The sequence below is a fragment of the Protopterus annectens genome, chromosome 1.part0 (assembly GCF_019279795.1).
Source record: "Protopterus annectens isolate FY-2018-M chromosome 1.part0, PAN1.0, whole genome shotgun sequence".
In the NCBI taxonomy this organism is placed as follows: domain Eukaryota; kingdom Metazoa; phylum Chordata; order Ceratodontiformes; family Protopteridae; genus Protopterus; species Protopterus annectens.
Genome location: NC_056725.1, coordinates 682,132,950 through 682,155,183, shown reverse-complemented (window position 1 = coordinate 682,155,183; position 22,234 = coordinate 682,132,950). Strand labels below are relative to the sequence as shown.

At 43.0% G+C, this 22,234-nt stretch overlaps 1 protein-coding gene across 2 annotated transcripts in view; it reads left to right on the top strand.

The window, feature by feature from the left end:
• The window catches only part of LOC122794052 (mitogen-activated protein kinase kinase kinase kinase 5-like), a 1,947,254-nt gene that overhangs the window by 1,893,848 nt on the left and 31,172 nt on the right, over positions 1–22,234 (top strand). For both annotated transcript variants that reach the window (XM_044062187.1, XM_044062182.1), the window contains exon 32: positions 14,510–14,565. In XM_044062187.1, coding sequence (XP_043918122.1) covers positions 14,510–14,565 — 56 coding nt within the window. The remainder of the gene's footprint in view (positions 1–14,509; positions 14,566–22,234) is intronic.

Below are 22,234 nucleotides of genomic sequence, written 5' to 3'. Positions count from 1 at the left end.
GCCAATACATTGGATTTTCCTGGAATGTGGGTCGCTACCAGGAAGCGCTTGGTAGCCACTGCCCATTCCCACACCCTCATGGCCTCTCTGCAAAGGGGTAAGATCTGGTCCCTCCTTGTTTGTTTAGATACCAGACCACCGACATGTTGTCTGTGTGGATGGTGATAATGCCTTGAGGGAGAAACTTGTGGAGGGCTTGTAGGGATAGAAGTACAGCCCTCATTTCCAACACATTGATATGGAGAAAAGTTTCGTTTGGAAGCCAAGAACCCTGAACTGACCTGCCCAGACAATGCCCCCCCCCCACCCAGTCTGGGAGGCATCCGTTGTCAAGGTGGCCACCGGAGGGGGTATAACAAAAGGTCTTCCCTGATTCAGATTAGATGGCAGAAGCCACCAGCGGAGGTCCCGTTTGCACGTTTCTGTAATCAGTATGTGATGATTGAGGGGGAGATCCTGAAAAGACCATTGTGTCGATAACAGCCACTGAAGAATCCTCATGTGCAATCTTGCCAGAGGAACTAGGAGAACCGTGGCAGACATTGAACCTAAAAGTTGCAGGACCATCCTGGCTGGGGCTTTGGATCTTAGAAGCAGGGCTCGGACTTGATCTTGTAATGTTTGTATCCTTTCGGTAGGAAGGAAGATTCGCATTAATTTTGAGTCTATCTCCTATGCTCCTATGAATCTTATGCGCTGAGAAGGCAGCAAGACAGACTTTGACCAGTTGAATGTAATTCCCAGGGAAGCACCCAGGGAGATGGTGGCTTGTAGGCTCTCTAGTAGTAGATGCCTGGTGGTGGCAGTCAGGAGCCAGTCGTCCAGATAGGGAAACACTTGGAATCCGAGACTCCTCAGGTGAGCAGTCACTACTGCCAAACACTTGGTGAACACCCTGGGGGCTGTGGTGAGACCAAAGGGCAGAGCACACAATTGGAAATGACTGTCTCCCAGGCTGAAGCGCAGATACCTCCTGGACGCCTGATGTATCGGTATGTGATAATAGGCGTCCTTGAGATCTATGGAGCACATCCAAACATCTTTCTCCAACAATGGGAGAATGGATTGTAAAGTGACCATTCAGAATTTGGACTTCATGACGGACTGGTTTAGTTTGCTGAGATCCAAAATGGGTCTCAGGTCCCCTGTCTTTTTTGGCACTAAAAAGAACCTTGAGTAATTTCCGGATCCGATCTGGTCTGTGGGGACCGGTTGGATGACTCCTTTTTCTAGCAGCTTTAAAGCTTCTACGGCTGCAATTTCCCTTTGACTGGGTGGTGGGTCCGGGATTTTTTTGGACGGTGGGGGTGAGTGTGTGAAGGGAATGGTGTAACCTCCGGCAATAATCCGAAGCACCCATTTGTCCTGAGTAATAGACTCCCAGGCTTTTAGGTGCTTGGCAAAATGGCACCCGACTGGCTCCGGAGCAGCACAGCCAGGCAATCCCTCATGGAGTGTGGGAGGCTGAAGAGCCACGAAAGGACTCGCGGTCTCCAGTGTTGCGGGGGCCTCTGCCGCCTCTGGGACGGCGTCTCCCAGAAAAATTTCCCCGTCCTCTGCCTCTGGAAGGGGAATCTTCCTGCTGTTGAGGAAAGAATTTCTGTGATTTGCGGAACCACATCTTCCCTCCTCTTTTAGCCTTGGGATAAGGCCGAAAGGGAGTGGAATAACGTGCTCCTACGGCAGATAAAGTCTTTCCCTCCTGCTCACAGTGGGTAAGAGTGTCTTTTACCTTGGGTCCAAACAAAGAGGACCCATCAAAGGGAGCGTCGGCAAAGGAAGACTTGAAGGCCTCCCTGAAATGACACAACGGAGCCAGGCTTGTCTCCGTGAGCCACGCCTGTGCCTGCCGCTCTGCCCGCCCCTTCGGCCGCATATGAAATGAGCCTCATGGACGAGTTAGAAATCGAGGTAAGGATAGCCAACTGAGAGCTAACCGACTGGGCTAGCTGCTCAGGTAGGTTACCTGAGAGGGAGTCTGAGAGCTCCTTGACCAGATCCCTCTGTAGTCTGGTGAAATGTGCCAAATAATTCAGGGACCTCAGAGTAAAGGCCGCTGAAGTCAGGGTGCGCTTCCCGTGCGGTCCATGCTCCTAGACTCCTTATTAGGAGGATGGACGGACGTTGAAGCCTCTGCCACGTCCTGCTGGGTAGCAGATGCCACCACCATGGCATCTACAGCCACGCCTTTCGTTAAGAACTCCTTCTCGGGTGGGGCAGACAAAAATTTGTTAGGGCGAGAAGGCACTGGTTCCACAGTATCTGGATGTTCCCACGCTCTCCGACAAACCAAATCCAGAAGCTCGTCGAAGGGCGGAGACACCCAGGAGGCGGAGGGCTGAGCCCCGAAGGCCTTGAGGAACACCGACTCATCAGCGGAGGGGGGTTTGGAATTCCAGCCGCCTCGTTGCTTGAGGATCTCTAGAATGTCTGCAAATGAGACATCATCCGAGGACGACTTTGGGGACCCCTCCGCATCATCAAGATCAGTGTCCGATGTAAGAGACTCATCGGGGGAGTCCACGTGCTTCCTCTTGCACAATCTCTTCCTTGGGGCTCCTCCAAGACAACTCCAAAGACCCTCAGGAGGAGGGGAACCGCCAGTGGGGGTAACCTCAGGCCCCAGGGCTCCGCTGCCTAGAGACAGGGGAACTGCCAAAGACCCAGTCTCCATGCCCAGGAAGGTGCCGGTAAAGCCGTAGAGATGGCCGAAGAAGACTTGGCCAAGGCACTCCTCATAGCTCTGAAGGCCGGACCCCCAGAATTCTGGGAGGGTGCAGTCTCCGAGCCATGATAGCAGACGGAAGTCCCGGCGAAGCACCGAGAGGGAGGCTTGGAACCGACAGCATTGGTCCCAAACGTCACCCCGGTCCGGCCGAAGAAGTCCGTGTGCTAAACTCGGACCCAAGGCCGGGTTGGAGTAAGGGTCGGAGCCGACCCTAGGATCTCCACTGGCTCCATCAGCACCTGCTCCGCGGAGCCGGGCGGTCGGAGGAGGAATGGCAATGGAATGGGCTATCGGCTCCGAAGCCAATTGGGTCGGAGCCGAAACAAATTTCTGAAAGACTGGGGACTGGAAAAGTCTTTGGAGCACCCTGTCTATGTCCGAATCTGACATCCTTGATGACCTGGAAGAGACCGAATGGGTCCGAGTAGGCCACTCCAACGGCTCCAAGGGACTAGGGGACCGGCTCCGAATCAACTCGACAATTATCGGCGCCGATGGAGTGTCCAAACCAATTTCCATCGGTGCCGAAGAGGGCTTCGGCGCCGAGGAGGAAGTGTCTGAGCGGACAACCTTCATCGGCTCTGAGATCAGTGGAGCCGATGAAGGTGACCCGCCTCTCGATGCCCCAGCCATCGGCTCCGAACCCAGAGGAGTCGAGGCTGGAGGCATCGAGGCAGACTGTTCGCCTCGGCTCCGAAGTCCGTGGAGCCGAAGGAGAAGCCTGCCTATGTCTTTTGGCGGTCGGTTCCGACGGACTGGTCGGAGCCGACGCCCTTTTCTTCTTAGCAGGAGAAGGAGAGGAAGCTAATGCCTCTTCAAATGAGGGTTTAATAAGGCCTTTTAAAATAAGTTTATTTTTCCTCTCTTGGAGGACCCTCGAGGAAAACGCGTGACACACGCTACAGGACTCCTGCAAATGTTTGGCGCCCAAACAGTACACACAGAGAGAGTGGTCATCTGTAATAGACATTTTGAAGCTGCACTTAGTGCACTTCTTAAAACCTGAAGGCCTAGGAGCCTGAGACATTATGGCAACCAATCAAGTGTAACAGCCAAAAACAAAACACACTAACTATCAAAGAGAAAAAACTTTTCTCTCTCTCTTTTTTTTTTTTTTACAACCAAGAACTGTCACAAAGAAGAAAAACTAGAAAGGATCCAAGAACCCTTAAACAAAAACGGAACTTGAAGGCAAAGTAACTGACAGGGGAAGGCCCTTCAACTGAAAGGGAACTTCTAGTCAGAAAAAAGGCGCAATCACCACACAAATACTTCACAAAAATATCCAGTCATACACAAAAAGACGAAATAGCCGTTAAAACAGCTTTTTGTTGAAAATTCTAAGAAATCCCTGACAGGAAAGTAAGTGAAAAACACTACTTAGCTCAGCCAGCTCGAGACCACGTCTTTGCTTGATAGCGGCAAACGAGATCTGGGGGACTGGTAGTGGTGCATCCTGGGATATAGTAAGCTCAGCCAATAAGAGACTTCGCTCTTTGGCATAAGCGTGCCGAGTCGGAGCCGAGGATCGGCTCCGAACCCATCAGTCAGAATGTAGGCGAGATGGATCACATAACATCATATATTCACCTTTGTGAAATTTGGGAGGAAAACTTACAGATTAATGGATTGACTGATGCTTAATTCTGACACCACCTTAGGAAGGAAATAAGGATTGGTTTGTAATGCCACCCTATCCCTATGAAAAATCAAGTAGGGAAGTTTGGAAGATAATGCTTGGAGTTCTCACATCCTTCTAGCAGAGATGATGACTACCAAAAATAGTCTTCCAGGTCAGAAACTTCAGATCACATTTTGCTGGTGGTTCAAATGGGGAATGAATTAAGGCCTGTAGTGCTAAATTTAAGTCCCTTGGAGGAGTTGGATCCGTATAAGGAGGTCTCAAAAGAAGGGTACCTTTCAAGATGACCTTACAAAGTTTTGATGAGGCCAGGGTGGAGTTCTCAATTCCTATGTGAAAATTAGAGATGACAGGCAGTTGGACTCTAACGGTTGAGGAGCTAGTGCCTTCACTGAAAATGTTTGGCAAAAATTCAAGGACACTATGTACAGGAGCTGAAAAGAAGTCAGTGTGCTTCTGATGTGCCCAGAAAACAAAATTCTCCATTTACGTCTGTAAAGTTTTCTTGTGGAAACTTTTTGAGAAGACAGCAGTATATGATGGACTGGGGAAGAGAGCATATGTTGTCTGGCTATTAATGGAACTGGAAAAAAAACATGCTGTCAGCTGTAGTTTTGAGATATCTGAGTGAATCATGTCTGTTGGGTGAGACAGGAGGTCTGGAATCTGATCCAGAATCCAAGGTTGGTAGACTAGATGAGGCCAAGGAAAGGGGAACCAAATCTGCTGAGGCCAGTAAGGTGCTAAGAGGACACCTTTGTTCTTCAACCGGAATGCTTTCTGCAGAAATTTGGGGATCAAGAGAGTTGAGGGACATGCATAGAGGAGATTTGGGGGGTGCAGTCATGGAGAACAGCATCTCATGGTGACTCCCCTAGTGGGGGATTAGGGCAAAGAAGCTGCTGCACTTGTTTAGGGGAGATGCAAAGTGCTTGGGTAATCCTTATTTGGGTAGACATGTGCTGATAAAAAATTGACCATTGCATTGCTAATATCCTTTGAAGAATTCTCATGGGAAATCTTGCCAAGGGAACTAGAACTGTAGCCACAGACATTGACCCCAAGGCTTGTAGAATCATTTGGGTTGAGTTTGTGGAATTGTGAATAATCATTTTAACCTGGAACCTGGTAGTCTCTACTCTTGAAAGAGTAAGTAAAGCTGTCACTGATGCTGTTTTGAAAATCATTCTTATGAACTCCAATGTCTGAGTCAGTTCTAGCTGAGATTTGTTTTAGTTTATGGTGATCCCTAAATTTGAGCAAGTTTGAAGTACCTGGTCTTGAGCTCTTATCTGTAGATGCTTGGTCAGGGTGGTAATGAGTCAGCTGTTCAAGTACAGAAACACCTGGAATCCCTGCAGTCTCAAGTGAGCTGCTACTACTGTCATGCATTTGGAGAACATCCTGGGGTCTGTGATGGGGCCAAAGGACAGTGCTCTGAACTGGTAATGACTGGCTCCCATCTGGCAGTGTAAATACCTTCTGGACTGTCTGTTCATTTTTATGTGATAGTATGCATCTATTGAGCACATCCAGTTGTTCTTGGACAAAAAGGGCAAAATGGACTGAAGCATGACCATCCAGAACTTGGTGTGCTGAACTGATTTGTTCAAACTGATGAGATCCAGTCCCCTGTTTTTTTTTTTTTTTTTTTTTTGGCACTAAAAAGAATCTTGAGTAAATTCTGGATTCTATCTGGTCTGGTGGGACCTCGTGGATGACTCTTTTTCTGCAGCTTTTGTTTTTCTAGTGCTACTGCTTTCCTCTGACTGGGTGGAACATCAGTAATTTTGTCTGGAGGTGGTGGTGGTAGAAAAAAGGGAATTATATAACCTTGGGAAATAATCCTCTGCACCCAAGTATCTTTTGTAATGTCTAGCCAGACTCTGTGGTGCAGGGATAAATAACCTCAGTTGCCTCCATAGGCGGACAATTGGGCCTCCTTTCAGGAGCACTGGTAGGGTCCATCAGAGTAGGAATCTCTGCACTGCTGATTCTGTGGGCCACCTCTGCAATGTGGGTGGAGTCTTCCATTTGAGTTCCCCCCTCTGCCCCTGGGGAAAATATCTCCACGGGGATCTTGGAAAGGACCCCAGGACTTCCTGAACCACATTTTCTGACCTTGTTGATTCCTGGAGAAGGTCCTTTGAGGAGTCAAAAAATGTGCACCCACTGCAGAGAGGGTCTTTCTATCTTGCTCACACCTGAAGAGTGTGTCTTTAACTTTAGGGCTGAACAAAGAACTTCAGTCAAAAAGAGTATTGCTGAAGACTTGAAGAGTTCCACAAAGTCACATAAGCACATCCAGGCATGCCTTCTAATAGAAATGCCTAAACCCACCACACTTGAGGTGCCTTCATCCACATGAGAGATAAGCCTCATGAATGAGTTAGTGATTGATAGAAGGATAGCTAACTGTAAGGCCACAGAAGACTGAGCCTCAAGAGTATGGGTCCCTGATAGGGAGTTTGAAAGTTCTGTAATCAGCTCTGTAGTCTTATGAAGTGCGCCAAATAATTCAGTGATCTAAGTGCAAATGCTTCCCAAATCTGTCCAACACCCTAGACACCTGTTAGGGGGATGTATAGAAGATCTGTGCTCCACAAGTTTTTTCTTGGTGGCCACCACCACAAACATGGCATCTATGGGGACTCCCTTACTCCAAAATTCCTTTCCTGCAGGTGGTGTCAAAATCTGGTGTGGTCTTTTGGGGATTGGCTCAACTGTGTCTGGTTCCTTCCATGTCGACTTAGAGATCAAATCAGTGAGCTCATCAGCAGGCAGAGTCGCCCAGGAGGTAGATGGGCCAGACTAAAAGGCCTCCAGAAATACAGATTCCTCTTTGGAAGAGTTATTGGTGAACCATGGACCAACAATCCCTACGCTTAAGGATTTCTAGGATGTCTCCAAACGAGATGTCTTTTGGTGGAGATCTTGAAGACCCTTCCCCATCATCAAAATCTATATTTTAAATGGTGGACTCCTGAGGAGAGTCCAAGTGCATCCTCTTGCACCTCCTCTTCCTAGGGACTTCTTCAGTGGGGTGTTCCAGAGAAGTATCAGAAGAAATAGTAATAGCCTACTGGGTAGCCTGAAGACTTTGTACAGGCTGTCCCTGTGGAGTGGAATGATGGGGCTCAATATGCAGAGTCATGTAGGATCCAGAGGAACCATCTGTCCTGTAGGAGCAAAGAACACTCTCAACACCACCTCAAAGGCAAAATTTCCCAGGGTAAAGGAAGTCAGTGGAGCCGAGATGTCAAGCTACCGACCCATCGTCTCCCCCTGCCCCAAAGGCAATCCACCCAAGGCAGAGGCTGGAACTAAACTATCCAGTGCCAAGAGACAGACATGGCTCCAACAGCTGGGAAGTCAACTCTAATGCTTTGTATCTGACAGGGATGCTTTAGCTCCAAGAGTCATCAAGCTCCGAAGCACTTGGAGCCGATGACCTGAGAGAAATCCTCGGAGCCAAACAACTGATAGAAAAATACCAGATACTTTTTTTTTGTTTTTGTAAGAAAAGAAGGGGAGAAAGATGCGAATAATAGTATCAAGAATAGACTCTACGTGTATAAAAAAGGGGGAGAAGAAAAGTTTACTAACTATGGTAAAAAGGGGTACACAGAAGTGTAGAAAAGGGAGGTAAAGCAGATAGTACAAGAGATAAATATAAAAGTTATATTATTAAAGACATAAGGATATAAAGAGTAGGAATACAATAATTTTAGACATCTCCAAAATAACAACACTACGCTCAAGAGCTCTCAGCAACCACGTCCGAACGTGAAAGCGGCAAACAAGATCTGCGGTATGTTAGGGGATAGAGCATTATGGATAAGGGAGGAGCTTGAGAGTTTGTTTGTAGATATGAACTGAAAATAACAGGATCAGATCCAAACCCAGTTGTTGAGGAATGAATGAATATTGACAACATCAGATTCCAAATTTCCATTAGAAAAAATGTTCATATCCAAAAGCTTTGAAAGTGGTCATACTTTTAATTTATTTATTTTATTTATTTGTTTGCAGTTTATTAACTGGGAAAGTCCATTGGCCCAAAATGAGCCTGTTTTCATTGGAGGCCTGGGGAGAAAAGCTCCATATACAATTATTACAAAGCTAATATCAACAAAGTTAACAAGTACAATACAATTTTTAAAAACTACTAAAAGTCCTTTAAGCAACTATATTGTTCATTGCCCAGAAATAGGATGTTTCCCTTTAGTTAGATTAGAATTTGTAATTAGGGTCTCTGTTAGCATAAGAATCACTTCATCTGAAATGTGTGAAGTGCTTGGATAGATACTGAGCGTCTTCAAGTTTCATAGGAGAACTAATCTCTGTTGTTGAGATAACAGTGTATACAGACAGAAGCAATTACAACAGGAGCTGAGGTTCTTTATGCCTGGAAGGAGAGCTAATCTTTTTTGAACAGGTAACAGTGTTTTACAGACAAGAACAGTTATGGCAGAACATAATAAGAACAGAAATACACGTTTTAGCTGTGATCGTCTTGAAGATTTTAGAGCTAGGAAATCAAGTTTATGACTTTGTTGAACTTATATATTACACTTGAGATCAGAAAGAAGGGTGCAAATTTATAATATAAGTTCCAAGTGTATGGTAGGAAGATGGAAATGATCTAATTGTATGTTCAAAATGAAGAGAGGAATGGAAAAATATGGTCTGAGCAATATCTTCCACAGTGAACTGGTCCAACTTTTTTCAAGAGAACTGTTATTTAAAGAAACACTATTCTTATTGCCATTGGTGAATCAGTTTTAGTGATCTGTCCAGTGAGAGTCCCAGAGTTTTATTTTCTCCTATTATGTGAAGCTCTTTTGAGATGATGTTACAGTACACGCTCCTTTCCTGAATGTAATTTTTTGTCTTCACCATGTTTGTCTGAAAAGAACAACAAAGAATTATTTAAAATGCCCTCAGAACCTCTGCTAACTTCATTTCTTTCATGTTTATGTGATAAGATCATTTTTTGGGTGATAAGTTACCTCCAACCCCTCCAGGCAACAAACATCTCCAAGTCTACATATCTCTCAGATTTTTCACAAAATGTCTAGATTTTTGCTTTAGATTTTTGGTCTGTTCCTCAAAAAAATGTCTTTATCTGGAAAATCATTAAGGGCTAAGGTCACTAAATAAGGACATACATTTGAGTTTCAGATTATAATGTAAAAGCTGTTTTTTTTTTCAACTTCTTAAGTTTATAAGATTAATAATTAAAATTAGCCACTGATTTTTAGGCCTTTGTCTTCTCATTATTTTTTGGCTTTGTCCAGCAATCTAATGCTAAGAGGTTATGAGGTAGTACTTCACATTATACATAATCTGATGCTTCTGCCATTGAGTAGAAAGGCATTTTTGTAGCAAGGTTATATAACTGTGCCAAGCAGGAAAGACCCTTTAAAGTTAGAAACACCAAAAATGCTAATCCTGTACCTTGTAAACTTTTAAGCTACTCAAAAACAGGATATTAGCCTCTGAAAGTGAACAAACTACAGGAAATCAACTAAAAATAATATGTCTAGCTCTGGTGTTTTGCAAAGCTTTTATAGTAAAGTTGGTTAAGCACTGTCATCTTTGTTAATCTTGCATGAGACCTTATCAGAGCTATTATGTCCCTATTTTTAGGCTTGATTTGCCCCTTCACACAGTTTTGTGAATCCTCCTACCGCATGTGATTTTTGAAGCTGTCTAGTACACAGAAAACTGGACTACATGACCAACATACTAGTAGCATCAATAATTTAAAGAAAGACAGCACACCTCCTGTATTTATTTTTAATGCAGCAAAAATTAAATGACTTCATGTTAGAATTTTGCAATACAGTTCAATAAAGTCTACACATTTTACACTGCCTCTTTGATAATATGCTTATATTTTTCCATCATTTTGTCACTCTGTTTTTGAACGTGTTTATGAGTAGTTTTCCACAAACAGAACAGTTGCATGTTATTTGGTATTCACGTTATGCTAATTATATTCAGATATTTAGTTGGATGTACCAATATTTTAATGGGCTTCATTTCCATTTTCAGTGTTTGTGGGTTGAGCAGTATGCTGAGGAGGTGAGATGATATTACATAGCTATCAGATGTAGTGGCTGTAAATGCTGGATGCAGGTTGGGATTGAATGGATGAAAGTTAGTGACCTTCTTGTCATTCACTTAGTTTAAACAGTCACTATCTGACTTTGCAGGACAAGTGTATATTTGTGAGAAGTAAGCTGGACTACTTAATTGGGCAACTGATATGCACGGACAGAGGAGGCCTAACTGCTGTGGCTGTCTTCTGTGGAGGAAAATGACTAGCTGCCTGCTGCTGTTTGCTTATTATTCTGGCTTTGCAAGACTAATGTGATTATATGAAACTACGTGCAATATTTTAATATGTAGTAACTGCCTGTTTGGAACAAAGGTGAAATATATTACAGGGTCATCCTCTTATCTCAATTAGATGTCCAAACTATACACAGAAGTGGCTGTAACTCCTTGATGGGGTTGCCTTAATGAAAATAATTGACCCTGTTGTAACTTGCTCAGTTTAATAGTCATCTGTCAAAAAATAAAGGATAAATGCATCACGAAATACCCAGACCTTCAGAACTTCTGGGGACTGGTAGTACCCAAACGGCCACCCAAACACCAAAGCTGTATGAGTGAATGTTGACATGGGGTTCATAATAGCCTCTGCCCTGAACCCTACGTAATCTAAAACCAGCCATGATCATAGCTGTACATAGAAGGTCACTGGGGGGGGTGGCTGGAAACAATGTCATTATTTCTTTAACATTCCTCACAAACCTCAGACAAGTGCAAAGAAAGTGTCATTACACTTTGTATAGTAGCACTGTAGTGACTCTAGAAGTAATAAGTTGTAATGCATACACAAGTGGCTATTTTTTGGGAGAGAATACATAAGCAAGCTGTTTATATATGTCTGACAGCAAATATGTTTTATTTGTTATTTTTTTTTCAGTTTTTTCTCAGTCTTTCATCAGAGGAGTATACATAAGATGGCTGTTTTTCTTTTTTTTTTTTTTTTTACAGATAGGGGGTGAAGATGCATGCTTTATGTAGATATGACAGCAGTAGCAGCTAGCAACTTGAAATATGACTTTGGAGTGGGCATGTGTATCTTAAATATTAATCCCAATTTAACAGCAGAGGGGGATACAAAAAGTGACTACCTATTTTGAGGTTGGGGATTAAGACTCGGGTACTATTCCCAGACATAATATATGTATCCTCACAAGCATTTGTCTTTTCCGTTTATTGTGAACTGCTGTTTGATAGCTTTGAACATTAAAAGTTGGATACAGCTTATTTCTTCACTTAAATAAAAAAGTGGCATTGGATTTTTTTTCCATTTGCATGAATTTTGTTCAGGCCATTAACGTATAAAAATGGTGGAAAACGAGCTCTATAATGCACCTCAGAACATTTATAACCCCATGGCTTCTGGGTGCCTAACACCTCCCAGACCCCCAACTTAATTTAGTTATTACAGGGGAGTCTTGGTCAGTTAGAGTGTATTGAAAGGATGCAGAAAAAGCAAAGTTAAAGAGTAAGGCTGAATTTCATTCTTTAATCGTGGTTTTATTTTTAAACACTGACAGACAGGAAAAAATCATTAAGACTTGTGTTTTAGTGTTACTCATTCTGAAGAAGTTCTGGAAACCTGAGGATGAAAGCACTTAACTTTTTAATTTGTTTTTTTATTAATAAAGTTAATTAAGAGCAGCACTCGGCTCTGAAGGTCTTTCCTGTCTATCAGTGTATTAAATAGTTTATTGTTTCATTTTATGGTTTTATTTTAGGTCATTGTTGGATGAAAAGTTTGTTTAAAAAACTAAAATGCATCTCACATGATTCGACAAATCTCAAGGCTTAATGCAGTCATTTTCACTGTAGATACTATTTTTTTCAGGTAAAATGTGCTGAAAGGATGCAGGGAAAAACAAAGTTGAAGAGTAAGACTAAATTTCTTACTTTGATCTTGATATTTGTTCAGGCGATCACACTGGACGAAAAAGGTTGCTTAAAAAAAACTCAAAAATGCACCTCAGAACATCTAGAAACCCAAGGCTTCTGGGGATATTCTGGGGTCCAGACCCACGGCTTAATACAGTTGTTTCCACTAGTTATCAGTGTGTAGTTTTGTTTAGAGGAATGAATGAACAGCTGCAGAAAAAAAAATAAAGAATAAGACAAAATGAGAAAAAGGAAGAAAAAAAAGTAATCTTGAGTGTGAGTAGGTCCTGGTGGCTCAGTCAGCAGGGAGAGCCATGGAGCCTTTCTGACTAGGACACCAGTTTACCTAAGGCTGGCCCTGATCACATTATTTATGGAACTGATTTTAAAGAATAATTGTATTTATTTTGAAGGGGAATACTATTACTGAAATTCAGGTGTTGCCATGGGGGGCATCATAGGCCTCTATTTTTTCCACTATAGTTCTTTGGTTTTGGGAGAAAGATTGTATCTTTAATTCTATATATGCCAGCTACTGGAAGCACTATATACAGTTCTTGGATGATAAATGTATTTTTGAAAGGATTCTTTTGAACTAATAGAAACATTTATTATATCTATTAATTCAATGATTTTTTTTTATTTACTTTAATTGTTAGTCATGCAAGTATATTATTTGGACATCACTTTATATAAGGATAATGAGCGTTTGCAATCTAATATTTATTGTAGACCAACTTATTCCAATTCCCTCTTAAATTACTATAGCTGACATCCTTACCGCTGGAAGAGAGGCATTATTAAGTGCCAGCTGGTTAGACTAACTTGCATGCTTATGTTTGAAAATGCATTTTTAAATAAATTACTTAAACTTGAAAAGATGTTTCCAGAAAGAGCATATCCCAGTTTTATGCTTAATGGATTCATAGTGAAATTATTTAAAACATAATAATGGTATTATTACATTGATTTTGTGAGTAGCAGAAAATGATATTGCTAGTGCTGATTGGAACAGCTGTGACTTCTCAAGGAATATTCTATTAATGTTTTGCAATGACTTTCAAGCTATTATTGCTATTACTAGAAAGAACTGGTATTTATTACAGGCATATCCTTTTATAAAGATAGGATGGCATGTTCCCTGTCTTTTACTTTTAAATGGGAGCCAAATTTAAAAAAATCTTGTAGAGTATAAGAAAGTGTTTGCCCTACATATTAAGATGGATATATTTAAATATCAGTCCTGTGATATATGAAAATATATAATAAACAGTGACATCTGTACAGTGAGCAATTATAATGATTGTTCTACAAACTGTGTGGGATATGCTGCACCGTGTCAGCATATTATATTAAATAAGAAAGACCCAAAGGACCCTCAGAGATATGACATCGGAAGGATTTCTTTTAAAAAAAAATGCTTTGTATAAACATTCAGTTGTTTGTGTTAGGTTATGGAATTTTTATTTATAATTTTAGAAAAGTTTGATAGAAACCCTAGGTGTTGTTGATGAGGTGAGAAGCTTGGATATGTCTGAGGTGTTATGGCAGTTAAAAACTGATGCTACTGCCAAATCAGGAATAAACAAAAGTGTGTTGTTCACAAGTTTATTTAAACTGTAAGCTGATAAGTTGTAATTTAAACATGTTAAATGTATGTATACAAGTACTTGTTTTATGTGTATAATTATGGTGTATGTGTTTTTAAATTCGTAATTGTCTTTTATTAAGTCATGTGATTATTTGCTATAAAGTGTACCTACCCTCTGGACATGTAGTTCTTATGAAGCATTTCACTGACAGAGATGAAAATGCTTAAACTGAGTTTTGTTAATAAAGTCCTTTGGCTGTATACCTGTAGAATTGTGCTGCAGTGTGTTTTTTGGATTCTAAAATAATTATCTCAAGGGGATGTCAGGGGATTTCAGCAATGTCCATGGTACAGACTGATTACAAGATCTGATCAGGGGTGGCAATATTATAGGTTTTGAATATTCCTTTCCAGGTAGTCACAGATATGATAAATGAAGTTAAAAAAGACAGGGTATTATTCCTTAATCATGACATATTCACATGTTACACTGTGTCTTGACAAGTATTCTCATTTACACCATCATAATAAATCATTTTTCTGTTTTCCTTAGATTCTTCATGATCTGATTGACAGGAACAAAATATTCCGCCTCATAGGCTCTGACAGGTATTTCTGATTTACTTTATATTCATAGCAGCTGTTTTTTAATCATACTTAAACTAGACAATTTAGTTCATGAGCATATTAGTGTGTCTTGCATCACAGGTTGTGTGCTAAATTACAGACTGTGTCTGGAAAGGCACATACTCACATATTTAGATATGTACATATATATATATATATATATATATATATATATATATATATATATAAGTATGTATTTTTATAAGTTATGCATGCATACTCATATAGATGTACTGCACCGCTGTGCAAGGCTCGCACAGCTGAGTGCCACTGTGTGATGGAGTGAAAGAATAGCCAAGTGAAAACAGGAAGCTAATCAGATTCGAGTTTGTAAATGAGCCCAGCCACAATTGTGTATATAGATCTAGCTGTGCAGTGTGCTGTGAGGGGAGACAAAAGCATGCAGTGAAATATATAGTCCAAACCAAGGAAACTATCAATGAAGCAGTTGTGAATCACATAACTCAGTCTCACCAGACTAGAAAAGATGAAGTCAGACCATATATCTCAGTATGAAGCAGTGCGCTGCAGACTTCTAAGTAACAATATATTATTTGTAGCTGCACTGCTATGGTATCTATATGTTTGAACATCTATTAGATTCATAAACGGGAAGGAAAAAGATGAGCACAAATGCAGGAAAAGTGTAGGAGCACGCAAAGGGTAACAAATAAAGCAATATATAGGAGTGAGGTTTTTTTTTTTTTTTTTTTTGCTCAAGGTCTCCATTTTTGGTAGAGAGAAAGGATTAGAGATAAAGGTTAAAGGAAGAGCATGGGGGTAGGAATGAAGCTAAGATAGTTCATGGGGCAAACAGGTAAATACAGGACAGCACAAAGAAACAGAGGATAGAGAGACACTGGATGGATAGAGACAATCAGTTTGTAGACAAATGGGGATACTATTGGACAATGCACAGGGTATGTGATATGACACAAGAGGAAGGAAGCACAGATAGCTGGGTATAAGATGGGGTATGAGCAGCTACTGTCTTGTCTTCATCCTAACTCTGCTGACATTACCATGATCTGTCACAATGTAATGCATCAGGGTAACTAATGCAATGGTCCATATCCTCCCATGGTAGCCCAGTATTAGGGATTGGTCAGTCAAGTGAACATGCTGTTTGTACCAGGAAGTTCTCCATGTAGGCTATGTACCTGCCAATTACTCCCTCTGACACAGACTTCAGTACTTGCACCACCTGCAGCTCAGCCACCAAAGGTGACACAGGTGGGCTACCTGCTGGAGAGCCTACAGAACTCCTTTCAGCTAAAGCAGTTCTTGCCTCACCATCCTCATGAACCTTAGCCACCAGCTTGTCAGGGGCAGTAAATGATGCATGTGCCTGCACAGCAAATTCATCACCTTGACCTGCTGTGAGAAAACAAAATATAAAGATACTTAAGTGAATATATTCTGACATTGTAATGAAGACGTTAAGGCATATCAGCCCTTGTGGAGGGAATTAACCATGGCTGCCTGCAAGCTTCTTCTGCCTCCTGCAGAAGACAACAAAGTTTGCATCACATTCTGCTGCTGCTGAAAGAGAAAGGGCGCTTCAGTGAAATATGATAATTGTAAGGTGAGATATGTTAAAACAATACATCCAGTCCCAAAAGAATTTCCTATAACATTGACAGACATCATGCAAATGTCTATCCTCTTCACATACATTAAGATACATAAAATGAGTATGGCACAGGTACACATGGGGATACCATAGATCATGTGCAGTCACCATGACATAGTGCAGCATGAACCTCATCCCAGAACAGACAGAGCCATGCAGAAATCCCCACAAAATGTACAGGCACATTGCTTATAGTGTCATCGTTACCTCCATTTGACATTAAAGATCTATACAGTAGCAGGACTAATCCATAGAAAGATTTTGGCACATACTTGTCAGTAGCAACTGCAGTCACAAACCTACAACAGAAAAAAGAGAAAACATAATAATAATATGAAAACAAGGAAAATACTTACTGTATCATTCAGGGCATCCCTGTCAAAACTCAACTTTCCATGCATCAAGCTCACCATGGTTCCTGTGCAGAAGTTCATCAAAACAATGCTCATAGCAATGCCAGTGGCTGATGATTCATACCAGGCTTCTGCTTCGTTAAATTCATCCTGATTAGGGGCTAGTAGATGCTCTCCGAAATGGCCATGAAGAAGCTAAAGCATTTTTGAGCTCTCTTTCATGCACCATGTAGACACTGTCAAGTAGGTACTAGTAGATGTCACCATTGTACTGATTCTTCTCTGAAAATGGTATCATTTGTTTCAAAGAACAAAGTGGTGCTTTGTGAATCATGCCTATAATATGGTTTCTGTACACAGTTACTCGTGATGTATCACAATACATGTACCTGTACAGGTCCCCAGCACAAGCTCATAGGCATGAGCTGTTAGAGGTGAGCACAGAAAGTAGGTTGTGACTTACGCCATTGGTTTTGCACAGCAAAATATAGTGATCCATAGCTATGCATGTTTCCTGGTGCAATTTGCCTACATGATGCACAAATATGTATAAACTTGCATCATTAATGAGGCACATCACCATGTTATAAGTTGTATTATGCAGCTTGTAGGAAGATATCCTGCATATATGGCCAGCAGTACTAGGAGGAAATAGCAGCATTAGTCTGATCTAGTCAACCTGAAGAGATACACAGTACTCAAAAAGTGTGTGATATGATGTCTGTTCTCTATTTTCCTATGGATGTCCACACTTTCACTAGAATTTGCAGAATTGAAGGCTGGCAACAGGACTATGTGTGCCTGCATATGTCTCATGTTTATAGAATGTACTAGCTACAAGGCATTCCACTATATCAGGACACTTTTTTTCAAACAAATGCCTGTTAATGCTTCATAACTCTTATAACCTGCCAAATGTATGCATTTGTCTGTTGTGTTGAGCATACTAGTCATATGCCTGCAAATCTCATTCCACTTTATGGATCTAGAAAAATAACATAAGAGGATGAAGGGCTTACAATAGGAAGAACTCTGTTTCGAAAACAGTTTAGAGAAGAAGCTAGTACTCAGGGGATTCTGGCTATAAAACAAGCCCCTCTGGAACAACACTGACAATAAAGTCATGGAGGAATGGAACAATACCCTCAAAGGGATTAGCCTTAAACTTGTCCAGCTGCTTTTGGAACATAGCCAGGACTAGCAGAAAAAGACCTCCCAGGAAGTCCAAAGACTGGAAGAAATATGCTAGAATCCAGCCAAGAAAAAAATTAAAGAAATCAAGTAGAGAATAACTGCAGTCACAGCCAAGACCAAGGACAGTAAAATCAGGAAAATAGAAATGGACCTCCAAGGCAACTCAGCAACCCAGTCCCTGGACGTCCTTTAATCACACAGAAAGCAAAACAATGGCTACAGATACTATAGTAGAAACAATCGCCATAAGACAAAGAGTTACAGATACATCAGCTACCAAGGCCACCAACAGGATGACTGCAACAGACATTGGAACCAACTCCAGGATAGCAACAGTTATCAAATCACGAACACTACAACACAGCACAGGGTTTTCTGAATCACCATACCTTGGAGGAACTGGACCTGACAGGCATGCCCAGGATTACCCACTACAATAGATTTACCCAGAGCAAATGACACAGTATTCTCATATGTTCCTTATGGACAGGAGCAATATGTAAGAAACTCAAGGCACAGGCACAAATCCATGCCATCCTCTTGCCCCTAGGGGCAATATATTGGTTAAAATTGTGTTATATTGGTTAGGCTTGTAAGGGTGCTTGAGCTGTTAGTAATCTCCTATGAACCTATGACTCCACCAGGTCCAGCTTCCAAACCAAGGACCCCTCCATCAAACGACACCAGAGACCAGTACTACGAGAGGATCCAATAATCATCCTAGCCCAACTACCAAGAGGGAGACTAAACATGGCAAGCAAGAGAAACCTGAAGTGCTTTTGGTACCACCACAACAGGAATTGAAACTGGGCCTGAATGAACAGACTAAGATCTGAGACCACTTAGTAAAGTCTCTCACTGATTTGGGAAAGAAGGTACTAGGTAAAGGCTTGAGTTTTATCCCTATAGGCATAGTAACATGGTTAGCATTATTATAGGTGTTAAACTGTCTGTTAGAAAGTTGAACCTAAAGGCATTTTTTTTCAAGATAGGAAGTAGGGAGGCAAAGGTAAAGAGGCAGATAGGGACAACTCCATGGGTAACAACCACAACAGAAAGTGGAAGAAGCCAAGCAACTTCCACCGAAATACCCACCTAGCCCTGGCATCCTTTGAAAATAAGTGCAAAGCAGATGTCAGAAATCATCTAAAGAGGTCCCCAAGAAAGCAGTTCTACAACTTAGACAAGGGTGAAATCTTTACCCTGGTTCAACTAAGTAGGGGGAAAACAAGGATGGTGATGAAGGCAGATGGGGGTGGGGTAAAATCCTGGTTATAGACACAACAGCCTATAATAATAAAATGAAGGACATGTTAGGCAACATAAATCTCTACTGCTAAACAGAAATAGGCAGTATAAAAGCAGTGAATGAAGGCTTCTGCAATGATTTGACACTCTTGAATGAGGATCCACAGGGTAGAGCACAGCTACATTGACATCTATAGAGGCATGAGATTTCAACCGGCTGATGGTGGCACCTGTGCCAGGGTTGATGGAGATGATGGCAAGACACAGATACCTGAGTCACAGTCTGATGACACGTTGGCACTGGTTTTGTCCATCCTTGATGTACATCCTCTCTCAGTACAAATCACATAAGAATAAGGATCTCCTATGGCTCCTGCAACCAATGATGCATACTCTGCAGCAGAGATTTGTGCACTGTATCTAAGGTGGGCATATCACCATATCTGAGGTAGTTTACTTCATTTGGTCTTCAACCTGTGGGTACCGGATCCATATCGGATGTGAGCCGGTAAGTTCACTAGCAGCTGCTCCGAGCTCCAAGCTCCTCCGAGCTCCAAGCTCCTCCGAGCTCCAAGCTACTCCCCTTACCCATAATACACCTCCACTACCTTCCAACCCCCAAATCTCGTTTGTCGCACCTTGACTGAAGCATCGTGATCCTTAGCTCCGAGTTAGTGAGTTGGGTTTCTGATAAAGTAAGCAGTTTTTTGTCATAGTTGTTTGAGTGTAGCTGTTAGTGCAGGTTCCCTCTCCTCCTCCCCTCACTGGTGCATCATGTTTAGGGCTTTTTCAGTAGTTTTTCAGTAGTTTTCAGTATTAGCTTGTTAGTGTGTTGCTTCCCCTCCCCCCTCAGCATTCTGTGTGCCTTTGAGTGTGTGGTGAGTGGGTCCGATTAGGAAATAGTTTGTTTTTCTCCCTTTTCCATATCTTGTTGTGTGTGCTGTTTATTCTTTAGAGACATGGCTGACTCCAAGCCTGTCTTCAAAAGGTGTACTGAGTGTGGCCACAAATTGTCACCAGCCGATGCCCACACTCTTGCATTATGTGCTTGGGTGTAGCACATTTAAGTACTGACCATACCATTTGCACGAGTTTTAACCCGCTCACTATTAAGGATAGAAAGGCTAAGTTGGCCCTGAAAGGCCTTCTACCCACTACTGAGGCGGCTGCCTCTTCCACTGCTTCAGTCACAGCAGCTACTGTGGCTGCCTCTCCTTCCTCTCTTGCCCTTGCTTCTCCTCCCTCCCAAGCTGGGACTCAACCTCCCATTTCTAAGCCTGTGGAAGTGGAGTGCAGAAGGGGCAGAGAGAAGGAGAGAGAGGGCATAGACCAGAGAAAGGCAAGAGGTCCCCGGAGCTTTTGTCTACTCCCGCCAAAAGTCAGGCTAGGATCCATGACTCCCCCTCGGCTTTGATCTCCGAGATTTTCCCTGGAGCCAGAGGAGCCACGACCACCATCTAGGGCCTCGGTTCCTCAACCCACCAGGTCGGAGTCCATGGCCTCGTCAAGATCCACCCGAAACTTATCTGAAGTTGATATGGATAAAATGATGAGGAGGTTCATTTGTACTTAGATCCAGATGGGAGTCTTGCCAGCCCCCTCTCCCTCTGGAGGGGGAACTTGCTTCCTTTCTTCACACCAATTTCTCCTTCTCTGATCCATCCACTGGGTTCGGAGTACTTGGATCAGAGGATGGCCTTAGTCAGGGGGTCAGCACCAATGGTACCTGTCTCCTCGATGCCAGCAGCTGCCTGGAGCATGTCGGATCTGACCAGTTCGGATATGAGTGGCTCTTGGAGCCAGAGCCTGGGTGTCAGATCCAAGGGAGTGGAACTTTTTCCATCAGCTCCGACGTTGTCGGGTCAAGTTTCCACCCTCAGAGCTCCGTTCACTTCGGGCCCAGCTTCGATTCTCACATCAGATCTGGAGAGAGAGGCTTCCTTAATGGTGCCCCAGGAGGCTCGTTCTCCCTCGATGTTCAACATGGTAGAAAGGGTTCTCTCCACTGGATGGAGACCCTTGACTATTTCCTCGGACTCTGCCCCGACTCCCTCGGCTCTGTCTACGAATCCCATCATTTTACTAGATGGACAGCCCATGCTTGAGGAGCCCCAGATGGTTCCCCTGAGGAACAAGTGGCTTGCGAGTTCCCCCGGAGAACCCCACCAGAGAAGTGCCTCGCAAGCATACATGTAAGAGGAGGCACTTGGACTCCCCCGAGTCCCTCATCGAGGACACAGATTTAGATGATGGGGAAGGTTCCCCAAGGTCACCTCCCGAGGATGTCTCCTTTGGAAACATCATGGAAATCCTACACCAGCGGGGAGGGTGGTCCACCCCCAAACCTTCCTCTGATGAATCTGTGTTCCTGGAGGATTTCGGCATGGTCCCATCTACTTTCTGGGTGTCCCCTCCTGCAGAACCACTGATGGACCTGGTCACCTCACAGGGCTAGAAGGAGCCAGACACCATGGAATCAATCCTGAAATGTCCAGACAAGATCTTGAGTCCATCTTCAGATAGACCAGCGTGGAACAAGGGCTCCCCTGTAGACACTATGATGGTAGCAGCAGCCACTAGAAAGGAACTAGCCCAGGAGAGTTCCTCGGTTCATTCCCCCAACTGAGAGTCATGAATGATGGACCGCTTAGGGAAGTGGGTTTATGCATCAGTGACCTTTTCCATCCGGGTGCTGAACTACCTGGCCCACGTTACTAGACTACAGCACAACCTGGTCAAGGAACTGGCTGAGTCTCCCCCTAAGTCCATGTCACAGGAGGACAGAGACACGTTCTCCACAAGGATGGCCACTTTAAAAGCAGTTTCCAATACGTCCATGCAACTCCTTTCACATGCTACTGAAGCAGCGGCTAGGGCAGCTGGGTCTGGCGTGTCCATGAGGTGCAACACCTGGCTCAGATTATGTCAATTTTCGGAACCTTTCAAGGCGTCTTTTGCCAATGCCTCTTATGACAGCTCTACCCTTTTTGGTAAGACCATCAAAGAGACTTTGGTCCAGACTGAGAAAGACGAGAAGACACTGTCGGCCATAGAAATCCACTTCTTGAACCCTCAAAGATCTTTTTCCCGGAATCAGAGAGGGCAAAAGAAGATGTGGTTCCGGAAGTCTCAGTATTCCCAGGACACTAAGGGCTCTTCTTCCCCCAGAGGCAGAGGGGGACAGGATAGATGCCAGCCCAGAGGAATTTGGGGGTTCAAGAAC